Source organism: Corythoichthys intestinalis, chromosome 6 (assembly GCF_030265065.1).
Source record: "Corythoichthys intestinalis isolate RoL2023-P3 chromosome 6, ASM3026506v1, whole genome shotgun sequence".
NCBI lineage: Eukaryota > Metazoa > Chordata > Actinopteri > Syngnathiformes > Syngnathidae > Corythoichthys > Corythoichthys intestinalis.
In genome coordinates, this window is record NC_080400.1 from 47,978,531 (window position 1) to 47,995,781 (window position 17,251).

At 36.8% G+C, this 17,251-nt stretch overlaps 1 protein-coding gene across 1 annotated transcript in view; it reads right to left on the bottom strand.

Annotated features, from left to right (window-relative positions):
• Positions 1–5,057: 5,057 nt before the first annotated feature.
• Positions 5,058–17,251, bottom strand: part of igsf11 (immunoglobulin superfamily member 11) — a 194,016-nt gene continuing 181,822 nt past the window's right edge. The window contains exons 5-8 of the mRNA XM_057839955.1: positions 16,761–16,916; positions 15,418–15,540; positions 12,375–12,522; positions 5,058–8,087 (exon numbers count right to left, since the gene is read on the bottom strand). Coding sequence (XP_057695938.1) covers positions 7,532–8,087; positions 12,375–12,522; positions 15,418–15,540; positions 16,761–16,916 — 983 coding nt within the window. The 3' untranslated portion in view covers positions 5,058–7,531. The remainder of the gene's footprint in view (positions 8,088–12,374; positions 12,523–15,417; positions 15,541–16,760; positions 16,917–17,251) is intronic.

The window sequence follows — 17,251 nt, forward strand, 5'->3', positions numbered from 1 at the left end:
ATATTGCAAGAACAGTCTTTCATTTAACCATTTAGTCATTTTTATTCAAGTCCATGTCGAGTTGCAAGTATTTTAACATTTTGTCAAGCCGTGTCTAAGTCATCAAATCTATGATTGGAGTCTTATTTAAGACCAAGTCCTATGAGTAGAGCCCACACCTCTGATTAACATTAGTCCAGCACTTTTCTGAGAACACAATGGATTGCGGTAGTCAACTCAGTCAAGTTGCAACTGTGTTACATTTCATAAATGATATAAACAAACCAAAAGCAGATGCAACCAGGAGCAACAGAAAGCGCATGGATAATTTTTCTGTTGAATCAGGTTATCACCGCAGTAGTTAGTCATCGTTTACTACAAATCCTTTCATCCGTAAAATAAAATTTAAAAAAATACTCCAAAAATACATTCATAAATAAAGGTTTCCAACTATTTCGTATGAACATTGACAAATTTGCACATATTGTAGCGTCTACAAGGTAAACGCCAACTTGGTGATAATCCACACTTAGCAGAAAAATAGTACATCATTTTAAATTAATTGTACCCACCTGGACGCCACAAACTGTATGTAAAAAAAGCTGTCCGAGAGTTTTAGAGGACGCTCGCCGTTAGCATCAGCCTAATGTTAACGGGAACGCTATGCTAACGCTATGAGTTACATTTAGTTTGTAATGATCACTCAACAAAGACCTTGAAAGGCTAAAGCTACATTGCATATTTTCTCTGGCCAAGATAAGAAAGCAAATCTTACCGTGTGTGCCAGCCTAGAGACTGGATACGACACTGATTAGTCAGTGAGGAAGGAGGGTGGGTGGCTCGCAGCATGTCACATGAGTGACACAACTAGACACTGCTACGATGCAGGCTAACCACACATAGAATGTCACATTTTAAACATGTGACGAAACCATCGTGCATTTCCAGCTCGTTCTCGTCACGTCAAAAAAAAAAAAAAAAAACTGTCATTCATTTCATTATGTTTCAGTCTCACAAAACACGTTTTTAGCTCGTTATCGTCTCATCATTGTTATGAAAAAAAAACGTTGATAAAATACTTTTGTTATAATCAACACTCATAATTGAAAATAAATCCCAGTAATAAATGAATTAATATCTTATAAAATATTTCAATATTTGTACTTTGTCATTTTATTGGATTTTTTTTTTTACCCGTGGAGGGGGGTAATAATTGTTGTAAAAGGTTTGAGAACCCCTGCCAGACATTCAGTATTGGCTGCACCTTTATATATCCTGTTATACATGATGTTGTATATTATGTAAATATGTAACTAATTCAGATTGGAAGTTTTATTTTTATATATAATGTATATTTCAACGGTTTCTTGAATAAAGACATCCTGGCGTTAAAAAGGTATTCTTCAGTACTGGCCTTCAATGCTACAGTAGTTCATGCTGCTATTCCACATAACTGGCGGTCACAAACTTCCCATCTCGGTTTTATTTAACTTTTAGCAAAAAAGAAATCACAATTAACCTGGAAAAAAAACAAAACGAAAAAGTACTTCATCCAAAAAAAGTTCTCTTTTGGTGCCTGCTGGGGTTGATGCCTCCTTTCTGCACCTTTGAAATTAATATTTATGCATTGAGGCCATGTGACAAAAAGACCACATTAGAGGCTGGGATTTGCAATTTCTGGCTGTGAAATTGTTTTTAAAAACCTATTATTGATTAAGTAAAACGCTAATCATGCAATTTGCACAGTGAATTTGCCAGTCCATTTAATTTTACGCTGCAAATAAATCAAAGCTTTTGAAGAAATTTAGTTCATGAAGGTACATATTATACAGTTCACTAAGGTAACATATGCAATGGCCTCAGAGTAGGTGAATGAAAACAGTAGGTAGGAATTAATCTGATATGAATTAGCCATCAGTATTGTAAACATATACCTGTAAATTTGATGGAGTCTTTGTGGATTGAATGAAGCCTGACTACTGTGCATAATGTGAGTAATTTGAGTTACAACACTACGATATGAGGGTGCAAAATAATTAAAACCACATTATATTGTGCCTGTGTTAAACAAGCAAAAAAAAAAAAAAAAAAAAAAAAAAAAAAACATCAAGGAAAGTATAATAAGCAATATTTTGGAATGACTGATTCAATAAAGGACATTAATTAATCTATACATCAATTTTACATTTTTACATATCCTCATTAGGGTCACGGGTGAGCCCGTTGCTCAGCTTATGTCCGAAAAGTAGAGAGCACCCAACCTTGCCAACCCCAGGGCATGTAGGGAAAAAAATGTTCACATTCACATAATTTGAGAATCCAATAACCTCGAGTACATTTTTGAGATGTGGGAAGATTCAAGAGAGAACCTTGGCACATTTGGGGATAACCAAGAAAACAGAGCGGAGATTTGAACCTAGAACTTAATTCTCTAACCATAAATGCCCTGATTCCAATGTATTTTAACGCAACTGACGACTCTAAAATGGTAGTTGTAAGGGATATTTCCCATTGGTATTGTCTCTCCCTGTCTCTATTTAAAGCAAGGGCGTAGGTTTGCATAGAGATGGTAGGGTCATAACACTATCAAATTTTCAGGATGCTCGAATTGTCCCCACCAACTTTCAAGCAACCTTATTTGCATTATACAACGAGTTCAGTTATATAGGTAATTTAGATTGTCTTCCCATATGTTGTAAGGATAGAATTTATCCTACCATTATCAAGTGAATATTTTTCATTATGTTCAGAGTCAGACCCCTTTTCAATTACTCAATATGCCAGTCCATTATTTCCTCTCAAATGCGCGTTTGATTGGCTGATGACCTGCATTTATTTAAAATGTATTTATTTTCTACATTATTTATTTTAAAAAAAAATTATTTGCAGTCTATGCAGACATTTTTTTCCGGATAATTATTCTATTAATCGACCGATATGGGTTTTTCAGGTCTGATACCTATTATTTTTAGTTAGAGGGGACGATTTTCGATATTACTTACTGCCGATATTCATTTGCAGTAAGAGTGTAAAAATGTGCGTAAAAAAATGAAACAATTTAAACGCTGAACTTCATTGAAAAGCCTAAATCATGTTTATTGAATCACACAAATAGAAAATAATAGCTCCAGAAGTGCCTGAGGTGCAATGCAATTGTAACTCCATTTACTATTACCATATAACAAATCAGAGGACGGGGTGAACAAGGGCGTAGGTTTGGTCTCGATATTGGTAAGGACGATATAATAGCATAACCTGCACTTTTTGCTTGGGACGGGACATTAATAAGACCAAACAGATTGGGTGAACAGTGGTCAGGGCTATATTTATCACCAATATGAACCTAATTAATTGATAGGCTCAATGATTAATGCAAAATAAATATGTATTGCCTTATACTAACTTTAACACTGCAAATTTATACTGTCTTAATCTTTTCAGATTAAGTAGGATTTTTCTTAAATCTAGTCGAATAATTTTCTCCATCTTGTTTTGAGTGTTAAAGCCTTGTTAACAGATAAATGTGTCAGATTATTCCACTTATTTTAAGTAAATATTACAGTTTGTACTTATTAAGCCCATATATTTAAAAGTTTGTCATGTTTCACCTAAATCAAGAAAAAATTATTTTCGAATAATGATCAACATCTATTCTTATATTAAGAACATTTCTGACAAACGGTACAATCTTTAACCTATATTGACAAATGTATCACATTTGATACAACTAAAATTTCATGATTTTGAGACTAATTCAGAATTTTGACATTTCTTTTTGAAAAAAAAAAATGATGGATGCAAGTCCACACATGCATCTTCAGGTTCCATGAGAAAGAGAAAAAAAAAACAGGTGTTAGCAAAGGTTAAAGATATTAGAGCGCTTATTACATGTATGCATTTTGATTTTTCTTTTTACAAATTTGGAAAAAAGGTTTCATTAAGACCTTATTTTTCAAATTTAGTGATTCTCTGATAATTGCTTCATCTTGCAGGCATTAAAGGGTTGAATTAGGCTGTACAATAATTTTTAGCCATATAATGACTGTGGAAACCATATAATGCTAAATATGATAGTTTTGTATATTGCAGTATGCCATGTTTACACACTTGGTGTCTTGTCAATTTACTAGGACATTCGACAGTACAGGCATGAATGATTCATACTGTAAACTCTAGCACTATCTTCTTTTTTGCAATTTTATTATTACCTCACCTTCTGGATTCTTGCATTGGAGAGTCTTAAGAGCTTCCATTTTCTGCTGTCCTGGTATGGTCTTTTCCCCCATTGGTGCTTGTGGTTGTTTTTGTTTGGGTTTATTTGTATATTTTGGAGGGGGGAGGGGTGTGATGTTTAGAGTTTTTTTGGGGGGGGGTGGGGGTTGTTTGAGTTTATTCCTTTTTTGGGGGGAGGTTTTTGGGAGGGTGGTTGTTTTGGGTTTGCAGGTTTTTTTGAGGGGTGTTGGGGGTTTTGTTTGGGTTTTTCTGGGGGAGGTTTGTTTTGGTGGGTGGGGGGGTATTGTGTTTTGTTTACTGTTGTTATTGGGAGCTTTGTTCAAAAGATTACTCCATTTGTAAAATATTAAAATCTAAATAAAAAAAGTTGTTTTGCATAATAATTTGGAACACAGCGTGAATGAAATTGAAAATTGTAATGAATAATATTTTTTACAATGTATTATCCATTTTATGTAAAATACAGGACTTTTTAATGGTTCAGATTTTTTTTAGTCCTGCACGAGCATGAAAGGCGCAGTGAAGGTTCCACACTGGGTCTATATTTTCTTTAATGCTGAGTGAAATACGTTTTAATTCAAAAGAAAAATCATCAATCACTCCAAATGTCTGCAAAACACATTTTCTGTCAGCTTGTCCCATTGCTAGGGGTTGTCAAAACCTGGCATATGCTTACTCTATGTGCGTATCAATACCACCATCTAGTGGTTAGTTTTACAAGCTGGAATGGAACATCCAGCGATCCATTCATTTTCTACAGCTTGTCCTCAACCTCTGACTACCTGGGACGAGCGGAGGTTTTTACAATCTATACATAGACAACAAACAAGCATCTATATTCAAATTCACACATGTGGGCAATTTCTAAGCATCATTATTCAGTTACAGAGGCTGCATGGACCACTAAATCGACAGTGTATGTATACAGTGTATATGTTTCAGAAACCAAGGTGCGAGACAGGATGACATTCGAAAAGACAAAAACGGTAAAGATTGTATGAACAATATTTTATTCTCTACAAGTTTCAGTGTTATGTTTCCTATTTGACATTTCAAACCAACAGTAAGAACAAATTGATTTCTTTACATATATACAAATTGGTTTGGTCAGTATATACTCTAACACCTCATTTTAGACACTAGGTCAAGGACACAGGATGTCAGTAGAATATTCACCATTTCTGTATTTAGTTCTTAAAGGTGGCCATTATGCCTTGACTAAAAACAGAAACTTCAGAGGACGTCTCAATGAAAACAACCATTAGAGACGGGCTGAGATGCTGAGAAAATCTTAATGAACTTCATCTGAAAACACTGACAGGCAAATATGGGATGTGCATTTATCATTTTTGGACATTTGAGTTTGAATGTGTTTGAAAATTATTAGTGGGATTAATGAGAAGTGGTATGTGTGATGAGTCACCTTGTCTTCATAGCTACTATTGTTCACATTGTGTATGAAGTACACAGTATTAAACTAGTTTGTAAAAATGTGATCCAAACAAATTTCCAGCTGAATATTTTCAGTGTTTTCCTACTCATTTGTGTGAAGAATGGCACATGCACAGCTGTAACTGCACGGATATACATACGTGAGAAACATAATTAGAAATGTCTGATTCAGTTTCAACCCAGTGTAAAGAACTCTTTCATGATGACACGAGAACATGACAGTGGCTTAATGTAAAGCAATATTGTTTCAAAGACGTAATGAGATTGTATCCAAATATCCACGAAACTGCAATTACTAATAGTAACAACAATAATAAAAAAAAAAAAAAAATTTAATCAAATAATTGTGGCATAAAGTTTAGCAAAAAGACTTTTAGAGTACTGCATCACGTTAACACGCAAGAAAGCTGAGTTCCGCTGCTGAAAATTTGGTTAAATTATAAAAACAATCTAGATTTCTACCATATACAGCATAAATAGACTGGATTTACCTGCCTTACGAAACAATGTCAATATACGTAAGGAAAATAAAGCTACAAATTAAAAAAAAAAAATCTCCCTTCAGTAAATCAGCATTTTTCTTTCTGTGCCTCTGGTGTAACAAAATGTTAAGACACATGAGTCAAATTAAAATGTTTTCTTTGATTCTAGTTTACATTTGTGGTTACAATATGTACATTAAAATAAAATAAAAAAAACAGGTGTTTGCCTCTGTGAATAAAAACATCTTTAAATATATATTTGTTCGTTTATAAAGCATTTATCAGGTGTTTTTTTAAAAGCAGCACAGAGGTGACAAACCATATTAGGACACAGTGAGAGAAAAAAAGCAGGATCTGGACATACATTGTCATACTTTAAGAATCAATAAATTATCAATTCATTTTGCAATACTGTATTGCCAGTACAGTATTTCATTATGCATTATTGTACAATGAAAGCACGCATACCAATTTCCCTCCTAAAATCGATAATGAAAAAAAGTATTTCTTTTTTTATTGTTGTTGTTGTTTTTAAAAAAAAAACACACACACAAGACAATAAAAACACTCCACAAGTTGGATATGCGTACTTTGAACATTGACATCATGTTTCTCTGTCCATCATGTGAAAAGTCAAGTGGAAAAAGCATTTCAATGTAAGAAAGTTCTTAACAAGACAGTAGGCTGTCTGAATTGCTATAAAAAAGTGCATGAACCAAATTTAAAGATTTGCATGTTATTATTATTATTCTATTATGCGTGCTATTGCACCTATAAAGCCTCTCTTCTCTTCTAAGGCCATTGCAACCATTATATCGTTCTTATACGTTCATCTTAACGTATAGCTTCCAACACACAATTAAACATTCACTTTTGAACACAAAATCATCATTATCATCAGGGTCACAATTATTCAATTCGTTTAACTGTGGCAAAAATGTATTATTTTAAAACAAAACACATGCATTCATGAAGTAGTTTGAGTTCGGTCCAGTCCAACCACGAAGTATTGAAACAATGGGGGGAAAGGATAAATAAAGAATTCCTTTGTTTTCAAACTATCCAACAATAAAATAACTCCAATAACAGGATGTTTTGATTTGTCTACTTCCAAATACAATGGTTGGATCATTTCAATAAATAAATTGGCATTATATGAACTCTGCACTGCAAAATCTTACTTTGTTTTGAGTATTAAAAAAAAAAAAAAAAAAAGAATCAGCACACAGTGTAGAGAAAGACACAGTTGTATGTAGACACAGTAGTAAAATAAAGGGCAGCAGGCTGTTTCAGCCCATATTCAGTTTGGTTTTCATCATTGGATCTCAAAAAACAACCAAAAAATAATCAACTCCTATTTCCAAAATGTTAAGCAAAACAGGTTTTCAGACCAGCGAGCCCGCTCTGCTTTGGGCGGGCACCATCACGGGTACCGCCCCCATTCGTTCCAGCGTGGCCTGGCTCACGGCGTATGAGTGCGTATGCTGCCCATGGGTGGGCGTCACAACTGGCTTTAGACTCACGGAGCCATTGCTACGCACCATGGTGGGGGGAGACGGGGCAGAGTTTGTGGTGACCACCAGGGTCTTAGGTGGTGGAAGTGTGTGGCTGCCATTGGCAAAGGACGAAGTTGTTGTAGCAGTGGGATGAGGGTGGCGGGATAGTGGGGCGGAGCCCGGTGCCGTGACAGCCGAGCTGTGTCCGTGTGCTGGGTTCTGGGACTGTCTATGTCCATGTATGCCATGGACCGCAGTGGCGAAGGTTTGCCGTGTGTCTCCGTTGTAGCGCGTGTACGAATTGGTGTCATAGTTTGGTTTGGGGTTGTGCCAGTAGCGACTGTTGTAGGTGTTGGTGGAAGTCAGGGTGTCATTCTCTGAAGATGAGGCGTCGGCATGGAATGCTTTCACCGATGAGGACCTCTTGGGCGGTAGATCGTCTTCCCTGTGGAGATGAGTGAGGGAGAGGTAAGTAATGTGGTATATTTATGAAAAATAAATACAACATAAGTAGTTTATAATGAACGTTCAAGCTTTAATACAGTAGACTGACTTGACTACTATTCATAGTTGTTTTTTATTTCTATGCAAGTTGATTTATATATCCCTAAATCACAAAAAGGGCTTCACAGGCTCACAGTTGACATTAAAATGCAAATTACCTGACTACCCAATTAACTAACTAACTGTCAACAGTAAATAAATCCTAATAAAAATAATCATTATAAACGAATATTAAAAAAAAAATATATATATGATTTTCTCCCCTGATCTAACACTGACTTGAACAGGTACTTAAAGTCATCAAAGCATTTAAAACTACAAATGGTTAAGGATGAAACTGTTAAAAGGTTTTTGTAGGATGAAGAAATACTCATTGGAGGAAAATGTCTGATCGGTAAACTGATCATTTAAGAATGTAACTGCCCATATCAAATGTGAGACACCAATTCGTGCTTCTCATATTTGATGCAAGAGATGACCTTAAACAGGACTTAGGCTAGATTCTTACCACAGGTCTTAAAACACAATTCCGATTCTCTGTCATTTCTGTTTTTTTGGCGTGCCTGGTCAAACTGCCTTTGTCCATCGAGCCCATTCAAATATTACGCATGCGCACTAATTCGTAATCCGACATGCGCTGTACAAACTGACCAGCATGCACAGAAGCATCAAAACAAATGACTACACATGCTAGCTCTACAGTACATTATTCTCGGGTGACCCTATTTGGAGTTCCGAACAAAGGACACAAATAACAGACACAAATAATCCACGTTTAGTCTTATATTCAACGTTTATATGGATTGATAAAACGCATGCAAGCACTGTGCGTGCATGACGCACAACATAAGCCTTATGTATGTGCTTTAGTTTGCCCGGCTCGCCCGTGTAAGTAATACTAAAATATTGCTCATTTGGCGTACAGAAAGAAAATGGAGCATTCTCAGGCTTATCATTTTCTTCAATTAATTTTTCTATGACTGTGGTCATGCCTGCCTCCTGCGTAAAATCTGAGTTCAAGCTAGGCGCAAATGCACAGCTCCATCGCTCAGCTCCCTTCTTTGGTTGCTGACGTAATTGCTATATGAATTCCGATTTTGTCGACTTCACATTTCAGGCCATTGCCACATACTGGAAAAATGTGGCCCGGATCGGATTTTAGCCACATACGGAAGTTACCTAGATTGGATTTGAAATGGTCTGCTTTTATGCGACCAGTCACGTTCAGACCGTCAATTTAATGTCTCACTGAAGTCGGAAAAACACACAAAAAAATCAGATTTGTGCACTCAGACCTGCGGTGGAACCTAGCCTTAGACATGAATGAGTCAACTGAGATTTGAGAAAAAACAGATTTGAGCAACGCTTTAGAAGTAGTACTCAGTATTGGTAAAAGTAATTTGTTACAGTTACAAATTACTTCTCCCAAAAAGTAACTGAGTTAGTAACTCAGTCACAGTGTATCACAAAAATGAGTACACCCCCTTGCGTTTCTGCTGACATTCAAGAATATCTTTTCATGGGACAACACTGAGAAAATGACACAATGAAAAGTAGTCTGTGTGCAGCTTATATAATAGAGTTCATTTATTTTCCCCTCAAAATAACTCAAAATATCGCCATTAATATAAAAAAACCACTGGCAACAAAAGTGAGTACACCCCTTAGAAACTACGTAATCCCTAAATGTCCAAATTGAGTATTGCTTGTCATTTTCCCTCAAAAATGTCATTTGACTCGTTACAGGAGTGCTGTCAGCATTGCTGCAGAGATTGAAGAGGTGGGCAGTCAGCCTGTTAGTGCTCAGACCATACGCTGCACTCTACATCAAATTGGTGTGCATGGCTGTCACCCCAGGAGGAAGCCTCTTCTGAGGACGGTACACAAGAAAGTCCGCCCGTCTCATCAGACCGTAGGACATGGTTCCAGTAATCCATGTGCTTTGGTGACATGTCTTCAGCAAACTGTTTGCGGGCTTTCTGCAGAGTTATTGTGAGGGGGAAATTAACTCTATCACATTAGCTGCACAATACTACTTTTCGTTGTGTCAAAGTGTAATTTGGTCAGTGTTGTCCCATGAAAAGATATACTTAAATATCTGCAGAAATGTGAGGGGTGTACTCACTTTTGTGATACACTGTACCTCATTGTAAGAGTAATTATTCAACAAAGTGACAGACGTTACAGTTATTCTACATGTTATTATAAATTCCATAACATCTTTCACATCAAAGATGTTTATATTAACTGATTGAACAATAGAAACACTATATACAGTATTTCAGAACATTTTGTATCTATTTAGCTCAAATATATTACAGTCTGTTAAGAAAACACAAAAAGTAAACTGACCATCAACCAATTCAAATCCCTGAAACGGTATGTTAGACCTACTGCACAATAAGCAGAACACTATCCTTACATATCCGGTGAAGTAACAATATTAAATAAAATTCAAGTTTGAGAACGCTACCTTTGAAATTCCCTGGCCCGTTGGCATTAACACTGTCTTGTTGTGCTTGTTAGAGCGTGCAGTGAAGCAGGGCTTGATCCGCCCACCTAGCCAATCATCATTGCATTTGCAATGGCGTCACCATCCCTTTCCCTCCTCCCCCCTCTCACACTGCTCTCTCCAGGCAGACAGCTGATATGGACAAAATCAGACAACTCGTATGCATTCAACCAAGCTGTAGTAACGCGTCCCTTAAAAAACTCAGTAACGGCGTTGCAAAGATGGGAAAAGTAATTAATTCGATCACTCACTGATGAAAAACATGACTCAATTCGAAACACCGTTATTAATAACACTACTAGTACTACTGCACAAATCCGCTTTTCTCAAATCAGTCAAATCCATCTCAGTTGTCTTGGTCCTGTTTCTTTACTAGCTCATCTTTTGGATGACCCATAAGAAAACACAAATATGAGAAGCTCAAATTGCTCTCACATATTTCCTATGGGTGGACACTTTTGTCTTTTTTTTGTTGATTTTTAGCCAGGTGATCGTTGCCATGTTCTTCTAAATGATGGGTCAACAATTTCCTCAGATATGCAAAAATCCCAGAGGGATGACCAAGCTCTTACAACAACAAATAGATAAAAACGATGGATTCCTTCAAGTTTCAGTTCTTGGCAAGGCAAACAATAATGTAACCTAGATTAGTATCCTAGTATCTTGATTCTAGAAAATAATAATAACAAATGCTAGGGTTGTTCCGATCATGTTTTTTTTGCTCCAGATCCGATCCCGATCGTTTTAGTTTGAGTATCTGCCGATCCCGATATTTCCCGATCCGATTGCTTTTTTTTGCTCCCGATTCAATTCCAATCATTCCCGATAATTTTTCCCGATCATATACATTTTGGCAATGCATTAAGAAAAAAATGAATACAACTCGGACGAATATATACATTCAACATACAGTATATAAGTACTGTATTTGTTTATTATGACAATAAATCCTCAAGATGGCATTTACATTATTAACATTCTTTCTGTGAGAGGGATCCACGGATAGAAAGACTTGTGACTTTGTATATTGTGACTAAATATTGCCATCTAATGTATTTGTTGAACTTGCAGTAAATGATACTGTGACCATGGCCAAATGCATGATGGGAAGTGGAACCATGACTGTGCGTAGTGCTACCAATTGATATATCTTCTCTGCATTGGGAAATAACATAAGGTCTTAAGAAAAAGATCATCTGCTACCTTGCTTCCCCACAATGCTTCCCATGATATTTCTAATCGTAGGGAGAGGGATTGTAAGGCTTTAGCCAATTAAAAAAAGTCTCCAAAGGCTGCTAAAATTCACTCTACTAATTTTACGCTGCCTTTTATCTCTCTATATAGGTAAAACGGCACCATTACAGATCGAGCGCGATGATGCGTGAGTGGGTCGTGCAGCGCATGCATTAATTGTGTTAAATATTTTAACGTGATACATGTTTTAAAAAACTAATTACCACCGTTATTGGGATAAATCTGATATCCCTACCTTAAGCCTAAACTAAAGACTCTGGATGAGTGTAACATATTATGTCTGTAACGTTAAATACAATTAGAAAACGATTTAATTAAAAAATATATATATATATATTAAAAAAAGGCATGGCCAATATTTTTTTGCCGATTCCGATACTTTGAAAATGACGTGATCGGACCCGATCGATCGGGTCCATCTCGAACAAAAACAAATAAGCATAATAAGCAGATGCTACTAACCTGATCTCATTCGGGATCTCTTCCTCCTCGTATTTGTTCTTATTCTTCCAGTAGTAGAGGGTGACCACCACCAACAGGCAGCAGATGATGAGTGCCAGCACTCCAGTGGCAATAGTCCCTGCTATCAGACCCACACTCTGAGGCTGAGCTGTATAATATCGGAAAGGAAGAGGCAATTATCCTTATAATAATGCACATTTTAATGTGAAAACCTGTGATGTCATGTTGATAAGCAGTTTAAAAAATTGATGGATAGTAATAAGGAAAAAAACGTTTGTCAAAAAAGGACAATTTTGGAATATCAACTACTCTTCTGCTTTTCAGAAAGCATCATGCTGAAGGTACAGTAAATGGAGAGCCGTATTTACAGCATTGCAATCCCTTGAGTAATTTTTATTTATTTTTGATAAATTGTAGTTTAAGAGTATATTTTAATGCTATATACCAGTGCTTTTGCTTGACATTTTTTGTCGATAAGAAACAATATTTCCAGAGAAAAAAACATACAATAACATACATTTTGCTTGCCAATTATGTTTTATCTGCAGGTATTGTATTCTTTTTCCATTTTGCTTAGTCAAATACACGAACAGCCATGCCATGCTCGTGCATATGTTTCAGCCTAAAAGTCTCATCGTTGCCCCTTAAAAAAAAATAAATAATACTTGTAACTTGAGAAACATTCTGTACAAGAGGCTGACAGCAGTTTCAGAGTCCTCACTGTGGAAAAGGTTTTTATTCAAAAACACCTTGATGAAAAGCCAATTCGCAATTCCCTATTACGCATAGCACTGAAGAAACGATTTAAATGAGCTGAATTTAAAACAGAATTATGAATGATTTTATTAATAATATTAAAAAGGAAAATTCATTTAAGCTCATTTTTTGTGGCCGAATGTGCCTTATCTCTTTTTTTTTATGTTAAAGGTGACATGTTGGCCAACACAGCATAGAAATATTTCTTATACAGTGGGGCAAATAAGTATTTAGTCAACCACCAATTGTGCTCCTACTACCCAAAAGTTCTCCTACTTGAAAAGATTAGAGAGGCATGTCATTGTCAACATGGGTAAACCTCAACCATGAGAGACAGAATGTGGAAAAAAACAAACAGAAAGTCATATTGTTTGATTTTTAAAGAATGTATTCCCAAATTAGATTTGAAAATAAGTGTTTGGTCACCTACAAACAAGCAAGATTTCTGGCTGTCAAAGAGGTCTAACTTCTTCTAACGAGGTCTAACGATTATGTGTATTAATGTCACCTGTTTTAACTCATTATCGGTATAAAAGACACCTGTCCACAACTTCAGTAAGTCACACTCCAAACTCCACTATGGCCAAGACCAAAGAGCTGTCAAAGGACGCCAAAGACAAAATTGTAGACCTGCACCAGGCTGGGAAGACTGAATCTGCAATAGGTAAAACGCTTGGTGTAAAGAAATCAACTGTGGGAGCAATTATTAGAAAATGGAAGACATACAAGACCACTGATAATCTCCCTCGATCTGGGGCTCCATGCAAGATCTCACCCCGTGGCGTCAAAATGATAACAAGAACCGAGAGCAAAAATCCCAGAACCACACGGGGGGACTAGTGAATGACCTACAGAGAGTTGGGACCACAGTAAAAAAGGCACAGTAATCACAAAATCACAAAAACATCAGTAACACAATGTGCCGCCAGGGACTCAAATCCTGCACTGCCAGACGTGTCCCCCTGCTGAAGCTAGTACACGTCCAGGCCCGTCTGCGGTTCGCTGGAGAGCATTTGGATGATCCAGAAGAGGACTGGGAGAATGTGTTATAGTCAGATGAAACCAAAATAGAACTTTTTGGTAGAAACACAGGTTCTCGTGTTTGGAGGAGAAAGATTACTGAATTGCATACGAAGAACACCATACCCACTGTGAAGCAAGGGGGTAGAAACATCATGCTTTGGGGCTGTTTTTCTGCAAAGGGACCAGGACGACTGATCCGTGTATAGGAAAGAATGAATGGGGCCATGTATCGAGAGATTTTGAGTGAAACTCTCCTTCCATCAGCAAGTACATTGAAGATGAGACGTCACTGGGTCTTTCAGCATGACAATGATCCCAAACACACAGCCAGGGCAACAAAGGAAGTGCTTTGTAAGAATCATTTCAAGGTCCTGGAGTGGCCGAGCCAGTCTCCAGATCTCAACCCCATAGAAAATCTGTGGAGGGAGTTGAAAGTCCGTGTTGCCCAACGACAGCCCTAAAACATCACTGCTCTAGAGGAGATCTGCATGGAGGAATGGGCCAAAATACCGGCAACAGTGTGTGAAAAGCTTGTGAAGAGTTACAGAAAATGTTTGGCCTCCATTATTGCCAACAAAGTCTTGAGATGAACTTTTGGTATTGACCAAATACTTATTTTCAACCATGATTTGCAAATAATTTCTTTAAAAATCAAACACTGTGATTTTCTGTTTTCTTATTTCACATTCTTTCTCTCATGGTTGAGGTTTACCCATGTTGACAATTACAGGCCTCTCTAATATTTTCAAGTGGGAGAACTTGCACAATTAGTGGTTGACTAAATACTTATTTGGCCCACTGTACATGTGCTAATTGAAAAATGGATGAAGCAGGCTACTCAATTGCTATTCAGTACCTTTTCAATCCTCTCACTTAAAAAGTATTCATCCAAATAATTACTTTTCTGGAGTCATATTATTTTAAAGAGGCAGTACTCTTACTTGAGTATAATTTTAAACTACTTTACACACCTCTCCTAGTCAAGCCTCTGAAAACACAGTAAAAGAACAAAATGCATTGCATTCCTTGCTGTCACGCTTTAAAACACGTTGACACTGTGCAACACACCTTATCTTATTTTTGACTCCACACATCAAATATGCCTAGGTTTGACATATACTGCATCATTTGATACCAATTTGACAAATGTCAAAGGCATGACTTTCCTGTTTTGATTCTTTTGGCTCATGAGTGAAATGTCTATAAATACCAACTATGTGTCAACAGAGGCACATCAATCTAGCCGTGCATTTGGATTACTTACGTGGAACAACCTGAAGATTCAGCAGGCATGTGCTCTTGCCTATGGCATTGCTGGAGGTGCACTGATAGAGTCCTGAGGTACTGGCGCTGATGTTTCTCAGTGTTACAGTGCCTTGCATCTGGTCTGTGGGAGACACAAGGGCTCCATTGGCATAAAAGCATACAGCATAATGGACATCGCAAACACATTTGCATGAATTGTGCAAAAACGTGTGAATTCAGAATGAGATTAATCGCATTTCTGAATTCCTTTTGTTACTTATTTAAAATACTTCTATGATTAACCAACAGAGGGAGCCAGATAGCTTTAGTATAGTATGTACTACAAGCGCTTCCGTCTACTAACCGTTTTGGACGCTTTGTTTCACTTGCCCAATGTTTCTGTACTGCCTTAACAAAGTTAATGACCCCTAATTTTTTATGTGCACTATATGATTAAATGAATTAACACATTTGTATGTGCTTTTAACTGTTGTAGCTGAATGAGATTATTCAGATATCACAACAGAAGCCTCTGTCGCAGAGCAGTTCTAAACCACAAAACTATATTTGCAATAATAAATATATACATCAGTTATACAAATATATGAATAACACTATTCATTGAAATTCATCAGTGTTATATTTGGAAAGCCACAAATTTACTGCAATTATTCATACTTATATATTGAGTTTATACTGCATAATTAACAACTGTTGCATAGTATTTTTTTTTTTTTTTTTTTTTTTAATCCAGAATCAATGAATGTGTTAACGGGTTACACACACTGTGCAAATGCACTACTTGTTAAATGAAAAGGCTCCTAAAACTTTCTGGATATCTTATTGAAAAGAATTCGATGTTTAATCATGATTTCATATAATTTACATGTGTAGTTTAATTGCTGTTGTTTCTGTAAAAATTGTATGTGAGCCTTTCTTTGACTGGTAGTGTACACACAGTGCAAGAGGCGATAAAGACTGTCTGTGCAAAGGTCAGAGCCGGATAACAGAGGAGAGGCCACTAAAAGCTCTCTGAGGCTGAATGCCAGCTGCCTGATGACAACATCCAGTTTAACACATACAATTGCTTCTTGGATGAAGCGTGAAAACTTCAGCAATTGGTAGTCAGCATGAGAGAAAGGGATGAAATATTATAACAACATCACACATTTTTGATCACACAAATAAAACACATTATTTGAGTCACACAGTGGGACATCAGTCCTCTGCAGGATCACAGGAGGGAAATCTCCAGGTATGGTGGTGATAATGGTGGGCAGGGTCAGCGCCTAACGTGTGTGTTACATTTACCAGCAAAGGTGGGGCAAAAGGGAACCCCGATGGCCAGGTTGTTGCTAATACCTTGCATGGCGTTGTGTGGCAGCTTGGGCAGCGCATCTAACTTCTCCCACGAGTAGGATGGTGTAGGAATACCTTCATCTGAGCTGCAAAACATCATGATGTCACTGCCAACATCCAGGGCTCCCTGGATTCGACATGCTGGCACCGAGGGGGGCACTGGCAGATGAAAAGAGTAGGCGGTGAGATGTCAGCCACTTTACAATGCAAATATTCTTTTATATAAGATTACATTTACATTGCCAAAAAATTATATGCACTATTAATGTTGGTAAGTCCAAGTAATGACAATTTAATTAAATATGATAAGTGAACCAAACTCAATTTTTATCAACCTGTTGTAAACACTAAATTTTAATAGGTAAATAGTCATTTGGGGCTGGAAAACATGCCTAACTTAATGTATCTCAGTGAAACTAAATTAGAAAAAATATTTTTTGTACCCAGTGTTCTTTGGGCATTATTTCAGACAGGCGCAGATCTGCCTCATCTAT